A 24,790-nucleotide genomic window follows, 5' to 3' on the forward strand; every position below is an offset into this window, starting at 1 on the left:
ACAATATGACTCTTCTACGAGACACTGAAATTTTAACCTTATTGCCAAAGCAGACCAGATCTTCCAAATATTACATATTGATAGATACTTATGCAACAGATTAATATGTACATTGGCGAGGTTTTTGAGACAGCAGAGTGGCGTGGTTTCTAGTATGTCCTTTGACATCGGGCTAGCATTGCCAGTTCCTAGCAGTATGGTGTAAGTCGCTCTTGTGACCCTATTGCTGCCAGATGGGCGCAGAGTACTCAGCACAGAGGAGGCAGCTAATGACCCTATTCTTTGCTCTTCCTAGAGACTTAAGCACATAGAAACCTTGATGGAACTCAAGATTAGCAGGAGAGCTTTAAGTAGGTTTTGATTGCTTAAATAAAATATACAAAAAAAGAAAACATGCATTTGGTAGAATTTAGTATTACCCAAATCTAGAATTGAAATTAAATAACTCAAGATTGTTGGGGAAAAAAAAAACAAAAACAAACTAACTACCTAAAAAGCAAAAGGCAAGAGGCCAAAAATGTGTGAGATAGAAAAATTGTGTTACTCAGCAGGAAGAGTTAGGACAAAATCAAAATGCTTTCTTTGTCCAGATGGCTGTCAGTGCCTGCGTTCCTGAACTCAATGGTGGAACACAGGAACAGGCCAATGGAATGTGAAGTGTTAACATCAAAATGCTGGGTGATGGAGAAGTGGCAACTGTGACATTTTTCTCTAAACTCTAAAACTAAACTTGATGGTAGCAGTATGAATGAGTAAGAAGATGGATCTAAAAGAAATAGGGTTGGTTCATCAGAGTACTTCATGAGAAATCGTTATATTTTGTGTGACTCAACACCGATGCCCAGGGGCTGGTTTTTGCAGGCTGTTCGTCACCTGATAATGGCGGATGCAGCCAGATCTGCCTTCCTCTCAGCCCAGTGTCCTGGGAATGTGGTTGTCTTCCTGGGTACGACCTACACCTGGACCGGAAAAGCTGTGCAGCTTCAGGTTAGTGCCATGACTGTTGGAAAGTCTCTCCTTGAAAAGAGGATTACATTAAAAATAGTATTATGTTAGAAGTATGAAAAGTTAATTTGCTTTCAGGTTCCTGATAGAAAATATGGTTTGTAAAACACATGTTGGAAGCAGGAATTAGAACCTGTTAGTATGAATAATGTAAGTGGCTGCAACACAAATAATGTTTTTGAAGACTATTTCGTAGTTAAGTGGGCATCCAGCCACTTAAAGTAGTATCTTTAATAGATGAGGTCTGGTATCTTTAATAGATGAGGAGGCCATTATGGGAATGATCTTAAAGGGCTTTATAGTTAAGCCAGGTTTAATACATATTTGTTGATTGATTTGATTTTGATCTCCCTGGTAAATGTAATAATCATAACACTTTGACAAGTTCTGTCTTTTTCATTCAACTTTAAAGCGAAGTTTTATGCTTCAGCTGTTCCTTTTCATCTGCTGATCTTGCAGTTTTGTGTGTGTGTCTTTCACCATTCTTGGAAATCTTAGATTTATGCCAAATTGGTTTTGTCTGTTGAGGCCTGGATTATGCTGATAATCTGAGATACTGTAATTCTGATTCTGCAAAGCTTGCCTGATTCTGACCCCGGTACTCTTAGCTCTACAAGGTCTTGGTAATAAAATATAATAACTCTGCAGAATTATTGGGGGGACCTTATAAGTTCAAAGAATTATGATCCACTTTCTGAAGAGCACCCAGCCAGGGAAAATGAATTGAATTCAACATGTGTGCGTGAAGGAAGTTATAGTCATTTGTCTATAGATGGGGTTATTTAATGTTGCCCTTTCTATAAATAAGGACCCAGGGATGAAATCTTGTAGTGATACTTCACAAGAAGAAGAAATCCTTCTTCTAACCTGCCTTTGCCTACATCACTCTGGCGGGAAACTGAGCAGACTAGTATTGCAGGAATTAAAGAAGATGGTGCAATAAAATTTACCTGCCTACATGATGGGCAGGGACCAAACTAGAGAGGAGATTGAGGGAATGGCCAACCAACCTGAGACTCACCCCATGGGAGACACCCAACCCCTGACACGATTAAGGATACTCTGCTGTGTTTACCAAAGGGAACCTAGCATAGCTGTCCTCTGAGAGGCTCCACCCAGAGGCTGATGGAAACAGATGCAGAGACCCATAACCAAATACTGGGTGGATCATAGGGAGCCTTGTGGAAGAGTTGGGGGGAAGAATAAAAGGACCCAGATGGGACAGGAGCTCCACAAGAAGACCAACTAAGCCAACTAACCAGGGTCCAAGGGGCCTCTTGAGACTGAAGCAACCACCAAGGACCATACATGGACTGGACCTAGGCCCCCTACACAGATATAGACAGTGGGTAGCTCAGTCCTCATATAAGTAAGGGGGGAGGGGAGAACTGACTTTGACAAGGATTCTGTTGCCTGCTTTTTGATCACTTTCCGCTGGTGGAGCTATCTAGCCAGGCCACTGGGGAAGACAATCCTGATGATGCAATTTGATATGCTGGGGAGGGGATGGGGCTCCCCTACTCCTCAGAGTAGGGGAGGAGGGATAGGGGAAACAGGGAGGGGGCGAGCTACAACCAGGATGTAAAATGAATTAAAAAGAAAGAAAGAAAGAAAGAAAGAAAGAAAGGAAAAAGAAGGTGCAGTGAAAAGTAAGAGTCAAAAATGTCAGTGGGTCTTAAAGCACATTAAATTCAGCCATATTTGAAATTTTTGTTAACAGGACCACAGCCATTTTTACTGTTTGCAAATTCTCAGGACATCCGACACATGCACTTTGATGGAACAGACTACAGTACTCTGCTCAGCCGGCAGATAGGCAGGGTTTTTGCCCTGGACTATGACCCTGTGGAAAGCAAGGTACCCTTTGTGAATAGATTATGAAAATTCTGTAAAATGACTGGAGGGTTTTAACTCCACTGACGATCCGGGCTGCTTGAAAATGATCTGCCGTACTCACAATAATTAGAGCCAGAAGAAGTCACATATGTGCGTTTGAGGAATCTTAAGCACTCCTGTGCTGTGATAACCGTCTCCTGCTCCTTTTTAGCTGTCCTCCTGGGGACACTGTGTAGCTTCCTCATTTCTGTTTCCTCTCTGGAGGTGCAGGTGGGAGACTAGCATGGTGCTTTGCCTGTAGAATGTGTCCTGTCAGTACGTTTGCTGATCAGTTGCTAGTAGGAGAGGAGATGGGTTGGGGTTGGGGCATGAGAGGTCTGAGTTAGTAATTGGCATTTAATGTGTGTCAGTGGGAGAGGGGAGCGGAACTTAATGACTTCTTAAGTATGAAAATCAGGAAGCAAGCTTTATGGCTTACGTGAAGATAGCAGCCTAACACATAGCGGTATTAACATAAGTGAGGACGAAGTTTAAGTCGGAGGACTGTTTGCCATTCTCTGATTAGCATTCTTATTTTCTTACTACTCAGACTGTGGTCTTAGGCCCATCTGGAGCTCATGAGAACTGTAGAATTCTAGGCTCCACACCAACCACTGATCTAGAACCTCTTTGGTTTATTTGTTTGTTTTGGTTTTATTTGTTTGTTTGTTGAGACAGGGTTTCTCTGTATAGCCTTGGCTGTCCTGGACTCGCTTTGTAGACCAGGCTGGACTTGAACTCACATTGACCTGCCTGCCTCTGCCTCCCTGAGTGCTGTTACTAAAGGCATGAACCATCACTCCAGGCTTAGAACCTGCATTTTAACAAGATCCCCAGGTGATTTGTATGAGAGATTCAGCTGCTTATAGTTACACTTCTTTGGAAGTAGCATAGTTGGTCTCTTAGCATGCATGGTCCTAGAAAGCATCGTTCATCTGCAGAGCTGGGCAAGATGGAGGACTTGAGATGATAGGAACTGTATCAAATACCTGATCTAATGGGCTCATTTCTGGAGTCTGGGAAATTGAGGCATTATGACTCAGCTGAGGCAGGCAAAGCAAGCAAGTGGTAAAATTGACAGAGCATCCGTGTTTTCTGAATTGACCTGAGGTGGAGTGCTAGGGTCTGAACCAATGAAGATACAGGCCAGCTTGTTCCTCTCATTCAGTTACAAATCACTGCTTTCTGTCCAACTGAAGAAGCTACTAGGGGTTAAGTACAAATGCTGTGTCACTGACCCGTAGTCAAAGAAAACTAAGTTAACAGTGTAGGAGCTAAGGATGTGTATGAGAGAGAGACAGAGAGACAGAAGAGAGACAGAGAGAGACAAAGTCAGAGAGAGGGAGGGAGAGAGACAGAGTATCTTAGGGTTTCTATTGCTGTGAATATTTCTGTTTCTATACACCCTGTATCCTAAACACCATGACCATGGGCAACTCTTATAAAGGAAAACATTTCACTGGGGCTGGCTTTCAGCTCAGAGGTTTATTCCATTGTCATCATGGCAGAAAACAGGGCAACATGCAGGCAGACATGGTACTGGAGGGGTACCTCAGAGTTCTACATCCAGATCAGCAAGAAGAGAGAGAGAGAGAGACACTGGGCCTGGCTTGAGCATCTGAAACCTCCAAGCCCACTCCCAATGACACACTTCCTCCAACAAGGTCATACCTACTCCAACAAGGCCAAACCTCCTAATAGTGCCTCCCTGGTGACCAAACATTCTGATCTATGAGCCTATGGGGGCCATTCTTATTCAAACCAGCACACAGAGATTAAGTTGCTTAAGGTTACTTATATTCGGGAGTAGCAGGGCTGGGACTTACTATAGATACGTCTGGGGCTTATTGTAGATATGTTTGTCTGTCTCTGATAATAATTCCATTGCATGACCTGAAGACCTGTTAATCTTTCATGTATATTCTACTTAAATATTTAGAAAATAACTCAGAGATGCTGGTTCCCTTTTGCAGATATATTTTGCACACACAGCCCTGAAGTGGATAGAGCGAGCGAATATGGATGGCTCCCAGCGAGAAAGACTTATCACGGAAGGAGTGGATACACCAGAAGGACTTGCTGTGGACTGGATAGGCCGGAGAGTCTACTGGACAGACAGTGGGTATGTTTCTTGCTTTGGTTTTACGTCAGGGGAGATGGGGATGAGGAAATAGGTGATGCTCCTGGTTTTTCCTTCTGATTTGAACATAGAAAAATATGGCTGGCCACTTGGTTGAGGATGAGAGAAGGCTCCATTGCTGTCCATACTCCGCACCCTTCCTCACTACCAAACAAGACAGTCTTTTCATGGGACAGGGTCCACAGGAATGGGAAGATTTCAAGGCCAAGACACATGCTCTTGCAGTTCAGACCATTGTCACCAGCGCTGCCTGAAACCTAACTGAGCACCATCGGGAAGCATTTGCTGTGCAGAAGGCTCTACCTAGGTAGCTTCCAGAAGACACAATAGAAAAGGAGCCGGGAGCTATCTTTGTGGATAGCTCTAAGTTTAGCTGAGAAGAATAGTCATATTTCCCCATTAAAAAAAAATGAGTATAAATGCTTGGTATGAATGAGCTAATGAAAGTATCAGGCCGTGCATAAACAGTTGCCAAATGAAAGAAAGGTACAAACTGCCGAAGAGACCAACAGGCCCAACCCTTTCACCTCATCGGTAGAAAACATGCCATGATGACAATGGAATAAACTTCTGAGCTGTAAGCCAGCTCCCTGAAATGCTTTTCTTTATAAGGGTCTCCATGGTCATGGTGTATAGAGTACACAGGGTATTTCCGGGTGGAGGACTTCAGGCTCAGAGAGGCTGAGGGTGTTTCTGGGTTGTTTACACAGCATGTGAGTGGCAAGTCTTGCACTAAAATTCTTGCGCTGGTTCCTGCTAAACAGACTTGAAGGAGAGCGGACGCCTCCCTGGAGATGGGAAGACATTTCCTGGGGTTGGGTAGGGGAGGCTCCTTTCCACTGTGGGAGACAAGAGAAGCAGAGCTGGGCCATTTCTATCCTCGAGGCTCCCTCTGTCCCTGTGGCCTGTGGCCTGTGTGAACCTGAGAGCAGACAGGGCTGGATAAGAGAGGGACAGAGGAGGAAAGGGGCTGCCTCCTGCGTGGAGCTAGAGAGCCCACTCCCTTGCTTCTGGGAGAGAAGCATGAACCAGATGACATGAGAGATGCCTCGTGCTCTAGAGTATTTCTTCCAAGTAACTGAAGGGCACGGAGTGAACACTGGCCATTCTGAGCATCTGGAACCTATGCAGCCGTGTAAAAGGAAAAGATTGAGATTTCACCTCTGTGAAGACAGCAGTTCCAACCTAGAGAGCGGAGTCCCAGCGACCAGCCTCGTGTGCTCAGGCTCAGCTATTGTGTGTACAGAAAGTCTCTGGGTATAGGACACAAACAGGCTCTTCATAGAGAGCCAGATGTGCAATACGGTGTGTGGCCACTGAGGAAATGCTGTCTCTGTGCCCAGGTGGAGCATGGCTTTTCCCCCAGTTGCCTACTTAGCCTTTGCCTTCCTTCTTGTATCTATTAAATAATTGTAGTATGTCAGCTACTGCGCTGAGGGGGTTCCATCCAGGACACTATTAAGTCCCAAATAGTTATGCTTTCAAATCCCTAAAGATCAAGAGGATTTATAATCAAAGTGCTAAAACAGCTTTCCCAGGGGTAAGCAGTGAACTCAGGTTTAGCCATTTCTGGATTCCCTACATCATCACAGAAATGAGCTGAGCTTGGGGTCCTTCTTGGGATAGGGCCCGTGAAGGCTTGGGTTCAAACCCCAGTACCACAGAATCTTCACTCAGCATCAGAATGGGTGAGACCCAGAGTCACACAACAGATTTAAATCGGCTCCTGCCAAAACAGCTATGACCATCGTAATAACAACCTTCTCCGTGTGGAGCCGACTTAAAAGGATGTTCTCCGTGTCGGCTGGGGGGGTAATAACAGAGCTAGTACGTAGTTGTTTCCAGGAGCGTAAACGTTTCTCAGCACTGAGATGTCAGCAGCTCTCTGCTTCTCTGAGATGACGCTGTTTTCGCTTCCCCGCATTCAGGAAGCGCCTCTAATTTTACGAGTGCATGATTTTAGTACCCACTGCCCAGGCAGTGCCTTCAGGAGGTAGATGGGCACAGCTGGAGCCCGCAGGATCAGACCTCAGACTCCCCAGCCCATTGGCTTCAGCAAGAACAAACCCTTCTTAAGCCCTCTTCCCTCTAAAGACAGCTGCTTAAACAAAACCTTCAATTTGTCTGGAAATGAGGGGTTTGTACTTTAAAAAAAAACCAAAAATCTTGATATTAGCTAGAAATTTGATTTAAAGAACTGAGACTTTAATCCTAGGTATTAGATTGCATAACTCTAACTCAATGAAAAAGACATTCATATGAACATGACACACTGATAATTCTGTGCAATTATTAATATTAAGGAATCCCGACTCCTAAAGTTAGTTGAACCATAAAGGTAAAGATACATGTGTGCTTGTCCTTTGGGGAACTCTTTGTAGAGGAGCACAACACATACAAGTTGTCGCTGGGTCTTTGCTCTCTTATCACCAGCCCTGGGGGGCTCAGCCTTGCTTTTTGAGTAAACTGAGCAGCACCTTAGGGAGCTCAATTCTCTTTGCCTAACTCCTGCTCCAAGCAGTTGAAATGTATTAGTGATGTAACAGTGAGATCAGAGAGGGTGGTTTTATTACCTTTGGTCACACACTTCAGGATCCCTTTCCTCCTACTAGAGAGGAGTAGAATATGCCTACAAAGGAACTGAAACCATGGGAAATAAAGTGATAAAAAGGGCTGATAGCTACACTCCATCTGCTCTAAAACAATGTAGAAGAAAATTGAAGCCCTACTACATAAATCTCCCCTGCTGTCTTATGCTGGCTTGTGCCTTCTTCCCCATGACCCGTGACCCACTATTGGCCTCCTAGTCTCTGGCTTCCATGACTTCCAGCAGGAGATGGAAGGTTGTGAAGAGAAAAAGACTAAATATTTGCATGTTGGCTTTGTCTCTGCCAGGCTGCTGACAGTCCCCCTTTACCTTGTCCTGTGGCTGAGATCAATATGGGGTGCTAGTAGTTAACTTTTTTTTGGGGGGGGTTGGTTATTTGGTTAGTTTTGGTTTTTCAAGATATGGTTTCTCTGTGTCTCCCTGGCTATTCTGGAGTTCACCTGTAGACCAGACTGGCCTTGAACTCAGAGATCTGCCTGCCTCTGTCTCCCAAGTGCTGGGATTAAAGGCGTGTGCCACCACTGCCTAGCTGTATTTTAAATCAATAATTATTTGTGTGTGTGGGGGGGTGATGGGTGGGTGGGCTTGCTTGTGCTAACTTGATGAGTGTGGTGTGTATGTGTGTGTGTGTATGAGAGAGAGAGAGAGAGAGAGACAGAGAAAAGGAATAGTTTTATTTGAAAAACGATGATGTAACACCTTCCTACCTATATATACTTTCTAGGAAGTCTCTCATTGGAGGGAGTGATTTGAGTGGGAAGCACCATCACGTAATCATCAACGAGAGAATCTGGAAGCCACGGGGAATAGCTGTTCATCCACAGGCCAGGTAGATACTTGTGAAAAGAAGGTACCATTAAGCTGAGCTTATGCAGCTGTTCATGTCTGAGATGCTTAGGGCCAGAATTCATGCTAAGACTTCAGGTGATCAGTGCAGCCAGAAGCCAAGAAAAATCTGTGAATCTTGTTCAGATCTTCAGAACCAGTATGACTAACAACTTACATCTGTCCTCATCTCTTGGTTATCGTTAGCCAATTACACTTAAGCCCATGAATCTACTTTCCTTAAAAATCTTATGTTGGAGGGCTGGAAAGATGGCTCAGTGGTTAAGAGCACTGACTGCTGGGTTTGGATCCTAGCACCCACACAGCCACTCACAACCCTCTGTAACTCCAGTTCCAAGGGATCCAATAATCTCTCTTGCCCCCACAGGTCCTAGACATGAAATGTTATAAGCAAAACACTCATATACATAAAAATTCTAAATCCTTTATTTACAAAAAAAAAAAATAAATTTCAAAATCTACAGTGTTGTTTCTTGAGCAGAAAATGAAATTAGAAGTATTGACTTATCAACTCTATTTAAGCAAGGCGTCGCTCCTAGAATCAACAAGCAGAAGTGTAAATTACAGAAGTGGTAGATTCTGTGCTACGAACTATGAATTGGCATCACATTTTGGTTTGAAGATAGAGAATTAAGGAGAATAAAGAATTTCTTCAGAGTCATTAAAAAGTAAAGAGAAAAACAACCCTGTTTTATTTTTTATGGAAATTTTATAAAGATCTCTAGATGACGTGTTGGTAGTAACGGATAATTGATTCGGAGCCAGTCAAATGGTCAAAACAATGAGAACCCATCTCCAAACAAGCCAACTAGATACTAAACCATATTGATATTTTTAAAAAATGTGCCTGGTTCATGGAAGTTAAAATTATCTTCATAGGCACAGTACCGTGCATAAATCCAGGAAACAGATAAACACATTGTTCCTTTTATTGTAATTGCATATGAGAATGAGCTGCCTGGGCTGGAGAGATGGCTTAGCAGTTAGGAACACTGGCTGCTCTTGCAGAGGACTGGGGTTCAGTTCCCAGCACCCACATGGTGGTTCACAACCACCTGTAGCTCCAGTTCCAGGAAATCCAGCAAAGTCTTTTGACCTCCAGGGGGAAAGATGCAAATACATACACTCAGGTACACATACATAAACTTTAAATAAATAAATCTTAAAAACAAAAAGAATGAGCTACCAAATTGAAGCAAGATTGCTGCCAATTTAATAGTGTTCATTTAAGTACAAATTTGTTTAGTAATATTCTACAATTTTAAAATCGATTCCTTTTCTATCTAATGACCTGATGCCTTTTTTTTTTTCCTTTTTCTTCCAAGTTGCTCTATATAGACCAGCAAAACTGAGGATTTCCTTTGTTTTGTTTTTTTGGTTATCTAACATGCTGTGCTGCATTTTCTCCTTGTGTGTTTCTTGGTGTACCCGCTCTTTACACCCTACCGTGGCTTCTGTCGGTATCTCAGTGTTGAAAGAATACAAGAGTTTTCTTCACGCAAATCTGACCTGTGAGTTTTCTCTATTGAAGGAGACTGTTCTGGACGGACATAGGGATGTATCCCCGGATTGAAAGCTCCTCCCTTCAAGGTTCTGGCCGGATGCTGGTAGCCATCTCTAACCTACTGGAGCCCAGTGGAATCACGATTGACTATGTAACAGACACTTTGTATTGGTGTGACACCCAGCAGTCTGTGATTGAGATGGCCAACCTGGATGGTTCCAATCGCCGAAGGCTTGCCCAGAACGATGTAGGTGAGCCTTCGGGGTGGATGATTTTTTTTTCATCTTTATTTCAGTCATGCTATTATTTTTTAAAATTATGTGCACATATGTATGTGTTTGGAAATGAGTGCCTATGCGTGCAGGTAACCACAGAAGCCAGAAGAGGGCTTCAGGTCCCCCGGAGCTGGAGTTCCGGGTGACTGTGAGCCTGTGGATGTGGGTCCTGGAAACCAAACACAGATTTTCTGCAAGAGCAGTACTTGCCCCTGCCATCTCTCCAGCCTCTGACTTCTTCCTCTTGACTGAGTGCTGATGAGTGTTCAATCCCCAGTGTGCTCACGCATATACACACATTTAACCACGCTAGAGAGAGAGAGAGATCTCGCCAAGAATTATAAAATAGAAAGATTGCCCAAGCAGTTAATATTGAGTTAAAAAGTAGTATTGTATAATAGCTTTCCCCCAATATTTTCCCAATTGAAAGTGAAATTTTGAATTGTTTTCCAAACTTATTTAAGAATAAAAACTTTATTTCCTCTGCTTTTTTGATCTATCATTCCTTATCAGTGATAACATCACTTTCAGGCATTAACGAATGTCCGTTAATAACACGGGCAAAGATTAATCAAGGAAGTTTCTTTCCTATTGCATTTTCAGATTCTTCATATGAGACTGTGCCTTTTCATAAATATCTTTAAAACGCTGATCCAGGGGCTGGAGAGAAGGCTTAGGGGCTGAGAGCACTTGCTGTTCTTCCAGAGGACCTGAGTTAGTTCCCAGCAGCCGTCCTGAGCAGCTCACAGACATCTCTGACTTCAGCTCCAAGGGTTTTGACACCCTCCTCTGGCCTCTGCAGATACGCACATGTATTCACACACAGATATGAGTAACACACACACAGAAACACACATGTGTGCTCACACTGTAGCCTATAAAAGAGAAGTGCAAACACAGTGGGAAATTCCTTTGGAATCAGGGAGTCTACAAAGGGCCCTTTGGAATTTGGCCACATGGTAAGCAGAACAGCCAGGATAAAGTGACTGCACCTTATTTTGAATTTACTACGGAAACAGTAAATGTTCTTGAGCAAGAGATCTATATGACATGAGTGGCATTTTGGCGTAACCACTTAGATCACGGTGTAGCAGTCAGATTGAAGTCTAGAGAGAAAGAAATTGACGAGCAAGCTACAGCGGTTATCCAGAAGGCCCACGAAGGCCCAAACATTGTTATTAAAAAATCGAAATAGAAGATCAGGGTATTAAAACTTGTTATGAATGGAAAGTAGAAAGGATCTGATGGCAGGATGGTGTAAGAAAAAATGAGCACCTGGAGTATTAGAGGTGTTTTAGGGATTTAGACACTGGGAAGATGAAAAATCAATCTCATTTAGGAGGGAACTAATAAAATAGTTACCTTGCCAAATCTCTTTAGAGACATAACTTTTTAGAAATATACTAGCAAGAAAAATACTCAAATTGTATATATTTCTAAGATTCTTTAGAAGAACTATATTCTTCATAAACAATGGTAAGCTTGCGGACATAGCTGGACCTTGTCTATCCATGCGTTTGGCAGACATTCATTGATTTCTCTCGGGGACTGGAATTGTGATGGGGCTAAAATAAATGCACTTTCTGTAACGCATGGGATCTGGTGGAGGAGTTATATTCTGTTTTGTAAGGGCCACCCAAGTAAATAAAACTATACCTTCATTACAAGAGGTGGGTAGATATATGAACATTCCTTTTTTTTTTTTTTTTTTTTTTTTTCTTTGTACTAACATTCCTAATCAGAAGAAAACATCTCATTCTGGATCCAAAACACATAGGATATAATATTTTATGTTATTTATTTTTGGGACAAGGTTTCATGTATCCCAGGCTGGACTTGAACTTTTCTTTGGGTTTGTTTGAGGTTTTGTTGTTAGTGTTTTGTGTGTGTGTGCGTGCGTGTGTGTGTGTGTGTGTCTTCTTGAAACAGTGTTTCAGGCTGTCCCAGTTTCTTTTTGTCTATCCGCCTGCCTCTGCTTCCCAGTACTGAGATTAAAGGTGTGTGCCAACCACTGCCTGTTGAACTTTATGTATCATAGAGGATGACTGGGAACTTCTGGTTCTCCTGCCTTCACCTCCAGAGTGCAGAGATGAAAGGCCTATTCCCATATCCAGATGGCGCTGGAGATAAAATGGAGCTTTGTGTGCAATAAGTGAGCACTGTGGGTAGACCCATAGCCCTTAACAATATGTATTATATATAAGTTCCAAGAGCTAACACGATCAGAATGGCACAGCTTTTTCCTGAAGAGCAACGTTTGAATAATGTTATGTTTAACTGTTTTGTCATTCCTCCTCTAGAGCGCCATCTACTGCAACACACATGGTGTGTTCTCAACTGACAGTTGAGGGTTTTCTTTCTTTTATGTGTGTGGCTGGTTTGCCTGGTGCTATGGAGGGCCAGCAGAGGGCATTGTATCCCCTGGAACAAGAATGATGGTTGTGAGACACCATGCTGGTGTTGGGACTCTGATCTTGGTCCTTTGGAAGAACAGTCTGTGCTCTTAACCACTGAGCCATCTTTCCAGTCCAACAGTTCAGGATTTTTAGTGAAAAGGTTGAATGAAATCATCTTTAATCACAGTACAATTAGTTATGGCTCTTTGCCTTAAGATAAAGATTGTGTCTAATGTTTTTAATGAAACACCCTCATTAATTATTTCATTTGTTTGTTTGTTTGTTTGTTTTTGTTTTCTAGACAGGGTTTCTCTGTGTAGCCTTGGCTGTCCTGGACTTACTTTGCAGACCAGGCTGGCCTCGAACTCACAGAGATTTCCCTGCCTCTGGCTCCCTGAGTGCTGGGGATTAAAGGCCTGCACCACCAATGCCAGCTCGTCCTAGTTAATTCTAACACGTGCTGCAAGTGAACAAACCTTGAGGGTATTATGCTAAGTAAATTAAGAAGACAAATGCTGGACACTCCCACTTGCTCCTGGTAATCCAGAGTAGGCAGCCTCATGTAAACACAGGACGGAAGAGTATTTCTGGGGGGGGGGGGGAAGTTCGCATAGATTTTCAGATTTTCAAAAGTGCGAAATTCTAGAGATGGGTTGCACAGCGGTGTGTGGAGTATACTTAAAGCTGCTCAACTGTACAGGGAGACAAAGATAGTAAATTTTGTGGTATGCGCTTTCTAACCAGAATAAAAAGAACAACGGTCAGGTAAAAGGAATTTCCAGGATGCATTTATAGTTTTACTTTGGGACAGAGGACTAGAGACCGAGAGGAATGCGGAACATCCAGGCCCACAGTGGTGAGAAGACTCCCCCTTGACCAGTGGCCATGACAAGTCGTTTGAGCTTTCCACTGCACGGGGGCGACATTCTTTTCACGGCTCCAAACTCCTCGACCTGGTGAAGAATGTGAGGGGGTCACGATGAACGCTTCCAAAAGCAGCACCCGTCACGCCGATGTCTGACTGCCTGAGACACTGTGTGGCAATTTCCTGGCTAGGGCTACTGCCCGAGGCAGTTCCGGAGGCCCGCAGAGGTGGTTTTGGTTGAGGAGGGCTCAGAAGGCAGCCCACTGGATGGTCAGTCAACTGGAGCCGTGGAAACAGAGGCAGCAGATAATCCGAGTTCAGAAAACTCTCTTCTGCAGGGCAGGAAGGAATCAGGCTAAAAGGATAAGGGAAGGAGGATTGGTGAAGGTGCTGCACTTAGTCGGCTGAGCTCGGTGAAGAGAAGGGGCCATCCTTGGCCGCGTAGGCCTGGGAGAAGTAAGGAGGAATGACGCCAGAAGCACGGTCCTGGACTAGAGGATGCGGAGAGGGAGCAGACAGGAAAGGCTAAGTTAGGGCTACGGTGACAGAGATGGGGGTCTCCAAAAACTCTTGTTTAGTCACCGAAATTAAGGGGGGAAAATCTTTGTAATTAATTACCCGCGACTTCATTCTGCTGCTTATGACAAAGAACCCAGACCAAGGAGCAGCAGGAAATATGCTCAGGTTCAGTCTGTGGCAGATGAGCACAGAACACCCCCACCTTGGCATCCTTCTCGGTGCTCTCAAAACCGGCGTAGGTCAACAGCCACCCGTGGCATAATGTTCTAAGGCTTGTCCTCTTATCAGCGCCCCCCCCCCCGGAAGAGAACCTGTCTGTACTGAATGACCTTTCAATTGCTTCCAGGTCACCCATTTGCTGTGGCCGTGTTTGAGGATCACGTGTGGTTCTCGGATTGGGCTAGCCCATCGGTAATAAGGGTGAACAAGAGGACTGGTCAAAATAGGGTACGTCTCCGAGGCAGCATGCTGAAGCCCTCGTCACTGGTTGTGGTCCATCCATTGGCAAAACCAGGTACACTGGAGAAGTCCCGCTCTGCCCTGGAGACCGCGGCTGTGTTAACCAATGGTAGCAGCAGTGCGGGGTGGAGGGGACTTCGTGATTTTTTTTTCACCTGTCTGCATAAATGTTAAGATTTTCCCCAAGATTTGGATATTGTTTGAATCAAAGCTCAAACAAGCTTGGCAGTTTGTTAATTTGTATTTTATCCCTAATAGGGCGGCTTTAATAATCTGGGCTTTATCTCACCCGCTACACGCCTCCCTCTCTCTCCCTTTTACTTACTTGCTACCTTTCAAAGACTCTTAGGTTACGGAAAATAAGGATAAGCAATTTAGATGATTTTCATAGTGAATAGAGAGAGAAAGAGAGATAGGGGAAGAAGGGAGGGAGAGATTAGCACCAAGTATAAAGAGCCCAATAGACAAAGTCCCATTTGGAATTCTTAGCACCGAATAGACTTATTTGATATGTCAACCGTTATTGATCCAGGCAACTTAGATTTTTTTCTTGCAGGGGAACTTGTACTTGCACTTGGGCTCCCTGGGAGGCTCACTACCCCCAAAGCCTGGTAGTGGACAGCAACCAGGAGCAAGCCAAGGAAGAGCCATTCAGCTCCCTCCGAGCAGATCTCTCTGAGTCTGAGTAGCGCGAGGGTCAGGAGAGAGGAATCTCACAGACTAAGGAGTCTTGCAAACCGAACCACCGGCTGTGCTCAGCACACACGCCCAAGCTAACAATGTTTTGAGCTGTCTTACTATTATGGCCTCTTAGTATCATGGCCTCCTGGTAGGAACTCTCGAGAGAGAGAGTTCTAGACAGACCTTCCATTTAGAGTGGCTGAGCTGTCACCCAAAGATGTCTTTGCTTTGCATCCTGGGCAAATCCAGACCCACCTGCGCATTCTCTCTACCCTCTGCTAGGTGCAGACCCCTGCTTACACAGGAACGGGGGCTGTGAGCACATCTGCAGAGAGAGCTTCGGAACTGCTCAGTGTCTGTGTCATGAAGGTTTTGTGAAAGCCCAGAATGGGAAAACGTGTCGAAAGGCTCATCAGATACTGGCAGGTAATACAGCGTACTGTGCTGCTGACCTTATCTCACCTGAGCTCCGGAAGAGTGGGGCATCCGTGCTTGGTGGGTGTGATGTTTTGTATTGTTAAGTGTTCCTGTGTCTTCAGGAATGCTGCATGTGTTTGGACTTCTGTGCCCTTTCCCCAGAGAGTTTTTCAGTCCCTTATTACAGGATAACTTAAATTGACTTCTAATTGTAAAAGCTTTAAGCTTTAAGTTGAAGTGGGGTGTGCCAGGACTTAGAAGTAAATACCCACATGTGCTACCACATGACAATATGTAAAGACATTTTGTTTAGAAGTGTTCTGTTCTTAATTTTAGGGGTCGTGAAAGGCAATCTCCTTCCGACACTGCAGGTTGTACATAATAGGAAAACTTGAGTTCTTTCTAGAAGTAACTTTACTGTCTCCAACAAGTGCAGGAAATGACACTAAGAATCTCATGACCCATTTCTTCACAAGCTATAGCTAAGAGAATGGGAGAGTAAGCTGCGCATGATGGACGGCCTCTCTGCCTTCAGTACATGCCCAAACTAGGCATGCCTGGAGTCAACTTATAGTGTCTTCCTACCAAAAATGTGCCAAAGATAATTCATATTTTAAGCCTTTTTGTTAAAGTGCATAATTATTTAGTAGGCATGTTATAAATATGAGCTAAGTGACAGGTTGATAACAGTGAATGGGTTGCAGTGTTCATGGAATGGAGTTGGATTTTGAGTTTTCAGACATGTTTTTTTTTTCCTATTAATTTGTTGCCTTAGGATAATAGTTTCATACTTCTTAGACTCAGAACTTCTTTAGGCTCTTAAAAGACTCATTAAGATCCCCTAAGGGTTTTTATATCCATCAGTTCCTAGGATATTGAAATTTTTGAATCTTAATTCAAATGACATTAATAACAAACCTAATATTAGCATAACACATTTTATAATCACTAAATATATTTTTTTTTCCAAAGCAAAAAATATATAGTAAGAGGAGAGGCATTGCTTTACACTTCTGTCTTTAAGCCTAGCAGAACAGACAGCAGCTGAAGTCTCACATCCACTTCTGTGGTGTGCAGATTGGTCTTTCAGAGGCACCAAGTTGAGGGGGGAGGATGTCATTTAACAACCCACTGAAGCCTGTGCTGTTTAACCAGCCTTTGGGGGAATATTGTTCTTTGGCCACTGTCGGGACTGCGCAGACCCTAGTTTCTTAGAGCTTACCTGCAATGAGGAATCTCACATGTGAAACAGATGCTGCCAGCTGTTTCTCTAGGAAGTGGCAGGTTCACCCCATTCATTTCTGAGGAGAGCCTTGCCAGACACCCAACTCTACAGACAGTGCAGTTTGCCTGTGTGTCATTCTTTCAGATCAATCACGCTGACGCTGACCCAAGGAAGGGGGATTTCAGCCCACAGCCCAAACATCACTTGCCTGCTTCTCTCCTAGGGAGCTATCATAACTTCAGTAGGAACCGGAAGCCTTTCATGCGTGTTACTTGCTTTATTAGATAGAGTAGTAAAATCCCAGAGCCAATGGCCAAGAGATCTAAAAAGTAGCAATGCTTGCCCTATCATCATGCATCATGGACTCCCTATAATGTGGTTTTTTTTTTTTTTCTGAAAGAGTGAGCAGCGGGGGGCTCAGGTCCTGGCGAACCTTGGTGTCATTCCCCTTGCACCACAATCTTTCCCACCACTGCCTTGCTGTAGCAATATGCGAACATGGCGGGAAGAGGCCAGCAGTAGCTTTTCCTTTTCCTTAGCTTGCACTTGGGGATGTGGATACAGGAAGATCCCTCAGGCTTGGTAACTAGCTAGTTTCAATTAGTGAGCCTGTATACAGTGAGAGACATTAGATCAAAAAACCAATCAGGTAGGAAACGATTGAGGAAGAAACACAGCATCAACCTCTGACCTCCACACCCTTACACATGCACACACATGAATGCAAATATATATAAACACATAAAAAAATAAATACTTAAACTTTTTTTAAAAAAAGAAAGTATGACCAAATCACCAATTCCTGTTAAACTTAGTTGGGATGCAAGATGCCTTGGTGCTGCAGGGTCTGTGCAGTGGGACCCAGGGGTCTGTGTAGCACAACTGAGCAGAGTGCTGCCTTTGTGAACCCACCTCCTGCCCAGGAGCAGTGAGCTGCATGTTACTATAGGCTTTTTAATGCATGTCAACTTTAAAGACACGGTTAAATCAGGCTATTGTAAATACGAAAGCAGAACGAAGGAAGGTGCTAGTGTAGAAGACAGGTTGGGGAGAGGGGACCCCTAAAACATCTCGTTATTGTGGTCTGTGATTCTGAGCTGATTATATCCAGAGAGAATGTCGTTCTTTATCTAAAAGAACCTCATTTTCCACCCCAGCTGGCTCTACCCAGCCCCACCCATTTCCCTCAGTCTTCTTACTAACGGGAGTCTGAATTCATATCCATCAGAAGAAAATGAAGTTAAGCATTCATTGAAATGGAAAGGGGTGGCTAACTGAGTCTTTTGTTCCACAGGTGACAACGCTGATCTAGGTAAAGAGGTCAACTTCACTAAGGAGGAAGTAACAGAACACAACAGCACAGAGCCCCAACACACGCTAGTGGCTGAAATCATGGTGTCAGGTATGTAGTGTGGGTTCTGACAGCTTCCTGTCCTCTCCCTGGCATAATACTGGCTAAATGTACTGCAGCCCACACCTACTATGGTGGGTTCTTGCTCTGTCTAGCTATTGTGAAAAGCTGATAGCAATGGATGAACGATATTAATTGGTTACTTTAGTTACTGCAGAAACTCCATAAACAGAAAATGTTAGAATTCTTTGTCTGTGTTGCACATTTATCAGCAGAACATCAAGTGGTTTGTTCGATAAGTAACAACTTTAGGGAACCTTGAGTCTGTTATGTTCTGTGTTCACTCATAAGGCAGGGAGTTTTCAGATGAGCCCTAGAGCTGCTGCAAACCCACCCTGTTCCCCAGCTCACTGCCCTTCACTGTGTCGCTTGCTTTGACTCTGAAACATTTAATTCGTATACATATAACTTATATATCATATATGTTATATTTTACCCATATTACATATTTTATATATCCACTGTATGTATTAAGAGAAAGTCTCTCCCTTGAGCCCACAGCTTGCTTCAGGGAATCCCATCTCCATTTTCCAAGTACTTAAATTAAAGGGAGGCCCCCACACCCACCTGCCATTTACCTGAGTGCTGAGGATCCTAACTCTATCCACTGAGCCATCTCCTCAGCCCCCAGAGTAACATTTTGTATTAGCACAATGTCTATGGCTTTGAAAATACTTGAAAACTCCATGAGAGGACAATTCCAGAAGTCTTTCTCTGGCTTCTGTAGTCTGAAGAGTAGGTGCTCAGGGCTCAAGGCTGCATGCACCACCAGTGTGATTTTCGATTTTATAAAGAAGTGCATGGTTTTAGGATTGATGATAATTAATGTATGTATAAGCTTTTAGCATTTACCATGTTTTAGTTGTACTTTACTATTTTGATTCATGTTGTATGCCATCATTTTATAGGTGTAAAAACTGAGACTGTGGGGTGTTCATTAGTGACTTGAATAAAGATTTTGAAAATCAGGACTGGAGAGATGGCTTAGTTGGTGAAGTGATTGCTACATAGATATGAACACCTGAGTCAGGATTCCCGGAACCACAGTGCACACCTTTAATCTCAGCGCTTGGGAGGCAGAGAGGGGTGGATCTCTTATGAGTATGAGTCTGAGAGTCTGAGGCCAGCCTGGTACAAAGCGAGTTCCAGGACAGCCAGGGCTGTTACACAGAGTTAAAAAGACATGCAGCTTGCACTTGGGGATGTGGATACAGGAAGATCCCTCGGGCTTGGTAGCTAGCTAGTTTCAATTAGTGAGCTCGTATACAGTGAGAGACATTAGATCAAAAAACCAATCAGGTAGGAAACGATTGAGGAAGAAACACAGCATCAACCTCTGACCTCCACACTCTTACACATGTACACACGAATGCAAATATATACGAACACATAAAAAATAAATATTTAAACTTTTTCTAAAAAAAGAAAGTATGACAAAATAACCAATTCCTGTTAAACTAAGAAGTTCCAGAAAAAAGTTCTCTTACTGTGAGAACACATAGTCCAATAAAATAATGACGATCAATCAGTATTGGTGGGCTAGAGGCTCCCTTCAGACTTACCAAGTATTCATACAGGCTCACAGAACATATTCCATCATACTTAAGAGAGCCTGACCATGAACATACATGACAAGGAGCACATGGATGGCTGTACATACATGGCCCCAGTGATGATGCAAAGTGGAGTGATAATGCAATCAAAGACTATGAGGACTTACGTAATAGTCTGTCTGGCTTTGTATTCACTGAGTCCTCAAACATCATGCAAAACAGCAGAGCCTTTCTTTGCATCCTGCATTACTGTCTTCTTATCACTCCAGTAGGACCTGGGTAGTATTAGGTACTTCTGAGTAGGTTTTATTTTTACAGTTCAGTCCCCAGAGTTTCTTCCAGTATTTTGGACTTTGTTTTTTAAGTGCTAGTGGCCACACCCAAGGCCCACCTTAGGACCACTGGGCTACACCCTTAAGACTGATTATTGAGAGTTTACTATGCCCTTCTTTTTAATTGTTAAAACATTTTAATTATTTTATGTGTATGAGTGTTTGGCATGCATGTATGTCTGTGTACAATATGGGTGCCTGGTCCTGTCAGATTCCCCTGAGACTGGAGTTACATCTGTCTGGGTGCTGGGAATCGAACTCTGGTCCTCTGAAAGAACAGCAAGAGCTCTTAACCACCAAGCCAAGTCTGCAGCCCTGACTATGTCCTTCTTCATCATCTTTACTTAGCTATGTGTAGTAAATTTTAATTTGCAGAGTATTTCTAAAACAGTCACCTTTTCAGTGGATTCTAACGACATTCATGGAAAGCAGCAACCCTATCAGAAATCCCTGCTCATAATATAGAGAAGAGGGGGAGCATTGCCCCTGTGTCCACAGCTAGCCTGTCACAGAGAGAACTCTGATTGTAGCCCAGGCCTTCTACTGCATATCTGCTGATTTCCTTCATGCAAAGCTGACTCAAGGTTTGCAAAAGTCCTGAGTCATATTCTAATCAGGATAATTATACAGTGGTTTCCAATGTTTACTGTAATTGGATACTGCCCACCCCTGCTCTCAGCAGACTTATGATTTGGGAACTAAGTATTTGAACGAATGTACCCATCTTGAGTTTTGAGACAAAGGGTGTAACTAAGCAAGCATGAAAGGCATGTGTCCACCCAAGAGAAGTCTTGGGTGAGTAGCTAAGCATATGAAACACAAAACCACAATTATTTCAGGGCAGTGGTGATTCTCGCCTGTAATCCCAGCACTCATGGAGGCAGAGGCAGGTGGATCTCTGTGTGTTCGAGGCCAGCCTGGTCTACAGAGTGAGTTCTAGGACAGCCAAGGCTACACAGTGAAACCCTGTCTCAAAAAAATCAACAAAGCAGAACAAGACAAAACGACCCCCAAACACAATGACCCCAGTGCTGCAGTCACGTGGAACTCCAATCCAGCTTAGGAGGCGTAACCTTTGATTTACAGACAAGCTCAGAAGGCTTCTCTCATCTCTCCCGTGAACAAATATGTGCGAGCAGACAGATAACAATGCACTTAGACAGCATAGAGACCGCTGTGGTATGTCAGATATTCCAAGTCAGAAAAGAAGGCGGTGGGTGGCATTTTTGGGGAATGGTGATACGCTCACATAGTTAAAGCAGAAAAGCAAGCAAGAAAGAAAAACTTGTCTGTGGCTTGACATGCAGCTCTGTCCCCTGGGGCATTTGCATTTCAATGGAGTATGAAATGAAATGATCCCTTTACAGTGTCTGACTTGTATGGTTCGTGACTGTGCAGAAGTGCCAGGAGGCTTACAAGTCAGTGCATAAATCTTGATGATAAGCAGGCACTGTGACATATATCCTATTAGATATGAAACACGATATTAGTAAATTGATAATAAATCTCTGTGTGAGTCAGTCTCCTTGTCGTAAACAGAGATGCTTGCTACATACAAGTCTGTGTGTTTCCAGGAGGAGAAAAGATGTGTATCACAATGGTCGGGAATTTCTGAGTAAAATCCTTTTGAAATTGGAGTCTATTGGAAGCACTATCCGTAGTTCACATGTTTAGATGCTCGGAAATACCTAGAAACAAACCCACACAGAGCTCTCCGAACACCAAAAGGTTCTTTAAGACCGAGGTTTACCTCAGGATGTGAGAGCCGGAGGCAGGAGGCTCTCATGTAAGGGACAGCCTTGGCTACTTACCACAGCCTTGTCAAAAAGCCAGAGCAGCAGCCAAACCTCAACCGACAAACCGAAGCAAAGCAAAACTAGCACCCACAGACACACACAGACACAGACACAGACACACACACACACACACACACACACACACAGTGCAACTGAAGGTTGTGTGGGGCACATGGAGGCAGCAAGTTGACTCTTCTAAGTCTAGTGAAACAAACACTGCGGACAGACCTAACCAGACCTAACCAGTTCTTGCCATGTGGGGGCTAGCCCATACACGGCTTCAGGAAGGAGACATGGGGTGTTCTCGCCAGCCCGTGGAGGGCCACTTTCTCCCCTGGAGGCTGGAAATAGTTGCACTCGTTCTCACTGTTTGCAGATCAAGACGACTGTGGCCCGAGGGGATGTGGCAGGCATGCTCGCTGTCTTTCCGAGGGGGAGGCCGCCAGGTGCCAGTGTCTGGAAGGATTTGCTGGGGATGGAAACCTGTGTTCTGGTAAGAGCAAAGGCCAAATGCACAAATTTGAAAAGTGGTGAACCAGAAGCGTTCTTTTTAGTTTTTGTAACCAAAAATCTCCACAAGGATTTAAGCAGTCAGTAGGTTTAAATAGACTATTTGATGTTAGGGGAAAAAAAGAATTGTAGGCACAGGGAACGAGACATAAAAAGCATATTTACATATAGTATTACCTTGAATTATACAGGCGTTATTTGCATAATTAAAATTATGCAGAGTGAAGTTGACAGTAAGAGAGGCATGAATTTGAGCTCAAGTGAAACTTAACGAATTCACAAAAATAGACATTTTTCTCCAAGAAACCTAGTATATATGTTTTAGTGAAACAAATAAATTATGATGGGTAGATTTCTATATTATGTTGATAGCTTCAAGTTGTAAATTAATGATGACTTGGAAAATGCCAGTCCTTGTCATCTGAAACCCTGGCAGAAAGCAATTTACTTACACGTACTTAGCTGTTTGGACAGGTGAGAACTTCATAAAAATTAATTGAGAAATGAACCTCAAACCCAAGATGAAGGTTTTGCATTTTATTCACTAACAGTACCTGTTAGCAGCCTAGTGACTGACCAAACAGAGGCTTGGTCTTTCTTACTATTCCCAGCATTGCCTGAAACAGCGGTTCTCGACCTTTCTAACGTTATAACCCTTTAATAAAGTTCCTCACGTTGTGGTGACCCCCCCCAACTATAAAATTATTTTGTTTGCTACTTCGTAACTGTTATGAATCGTAAATACCCGATACACAGGACATAGGATGGGAGCCCTGTGTGGGTCAAGACCCCCAGGTTGAGAAGCCTTTTTCACACGTCCATCCTTTCCACCACAGACATAGATGAATGTGAACTGGGCAGCTCCAGCTGTCCGCCCACCTCATCCGAGTGCATCAACGCTGAAGGTGGCTATGTCTGCAGGTGCTCAGAAGGCTACGAAGGAGATGGGATCCACTGTCTTGGTGAGAGAGCCCAAGAGCCAATGGACAGGGGAGGGGGAGGAGGCAAGCTAAAGAGAGTCATCTTCATCTTGGTTGCCGAGGGCCAAGAGAAGGCAGGGTACAACTGGAGTGAAACATGTCAAGAATAAGAGATGTTGTGTGGCCAGTGCGGACGGAGGCAGTTTACGTCTTGGTAAACAATCTCTTGGCCATAACTGCACAAGCAAAGCACAAGCTAAGCTTCCCTGGGGCTTGGGGGGATGGAGGCTCGTCAGCGTTCGGTGCTATAAGCCTTCAGCGGGCCGCTGGTCAGCACATCCTTGTCACTGGCTTTAGCAGCTGGACTGCGGTGAACTGAGGAGCTGGCGCCGGCGGGTTGCGAATCCCCGGGTGGCTCCAAGGCGGGCGTAGGGTGTTTCTTGACAGTCCAGTGGATGAGAACTTCCAGCGCTGCTGTTTCTCTGTGAGCACGGAATGATTGAAAGCCTTTTCATTACCATCCTCCCGTGCCAAGGGCTGGGTGGGGCTGTGGGCCGGGAGCTCACTCTGTGGATGTCTTCTGCCGCCCCAGGTATCAGACGCCTGGTCTCACCGCACAAGCGGAGACCTGCCCTAGGCCACCCTCACCTAGCGAGGCGCTTAGCTGCTTTCCCAGGGCTTCCCGGCTCCTCGCTTTTCCTATGCTTTTCTTTTCCTTCTTCCGAAAATAGACAGTGAAGGGCAGATGCCCTGATAACCTCAAAGGACGGTGTTGTCTCTCACACGTGAAGGTCATGACTATCCGTTTGTGGATCTGGTTGGTTTAAGCCAGACTTTATCAGATTAGGTCTGTGCCGTCCACAGACATCCGAACACACACCTTTAAGCGCATATTTGGCAGTCAGTTAGGGAAATGTCACTGCAGTAATTAAGCAGACTCACAGATATTTTGGGCAAACAGACTTCATATTTCATTTCTTTTGAAGAGAAAAGAAGGTATGTTTTCTCAGAGACTTAAACTCTTTAGACCCTGGGTTACCCCTCTCACTAAGCCAAAAAGTGTCATGGCCCTACCCTGCCTGGAGCTATGAGGTCCCCATTACTGTAGAAGCCATGGGCCTGCTTGTGTTTCCTTCCGTTATACCTGAGAATGTGTCTTTCTCTGATCCTTCACTGGCACGAGTGTGTGTGTGTGTGTGTATTTGAGGATCTATGTCTAAATTAGGGTCACAGTTGCTGTGATAAAACACTTTGACCACAGCAACTTGGAGAGCAAAGTGTCTATCTCAGTTGAAACTTCCAGGTAAGTTCGTCACTGAGAAGAGTCAGTGCTGGAATTTAAACAGGGCAGAAACCTGGAGGCGGGAGCTGATGTAGAGGCCACGGAGGGGTGCTGCTTATTGGCTTGCTTCCCATGGCTTGCTCAGCCTGATTTCGTATAGAACCCCAGGAC

At 44.1% G+C, this 24,790-nt stretch overlaps 1 protein-coding gene across 1 annotated transcript in view; it reads left to right on the forward strand.

Annotated features, from left to right (window-relative positions):
• The window catches only part of Egf (epidermal growth factor), a 74,713-nt gene that overhangs the window by 34,791 nt on the left and 15,132 nt on the right, over positions 1 to 24,790 (forward strand). The window contains exons 9-18 of the mRNA XM_021644986.2: positions 862 to 987; positions 2,726 to 2,862; positions 4,854 to 5,002; positions 8,353 to 8,457; positions 10,006 to 10,229; positions 14,380 to 14,547; positions 15,456 to 15,599; positions 18,110 to 18,217; positions 22,284 to 22,400; positions 23,254 to 23,379. Coding sequence (XP_021500661.1) covers positions 862 to 987; positions 2,726 to 2,862; positions 4,854 to 5,002; positions 8,353 to 8,457; positions 10,006 to 10,229; positions 14,380 to 14,547; positions 15,456 to 15,599; positions 18,110 to 18,217; positions 22,284 to 22,400; positions 23,254 to 23,379 — 1,404 coding nt within the window. The remainder of the gene's footprint in view (positions 1 to 861; positions 988 to 2,725; positions 2,863 to 4,853; positions 5,003 to 8,352; positions 8,458 to 10,005; positions 10,230 to 14,379; positions 14,548 to 15,455; positions 15,600 to 18,109; positions 18,218 to 22,283; positions 22,401 to 23,253; positions 23,380 to 24,790) is intronic.

This window comes from Meriones unguiculatus, chromosome 10, assembly GCF_030254825.1.
Source record: "Meriones unguiculatus strain TT.TT164.6M chromosome 10, Bangor_MerUng_6.1, whole genome shotgun sequence".
NCBI classification, from domain to species: domain Eukaryota; kingdom Metazoa; phylum Chordata; class Mammalia; order Rodentia; family Muridae; genus Meriones; species Meriones unguiculatus.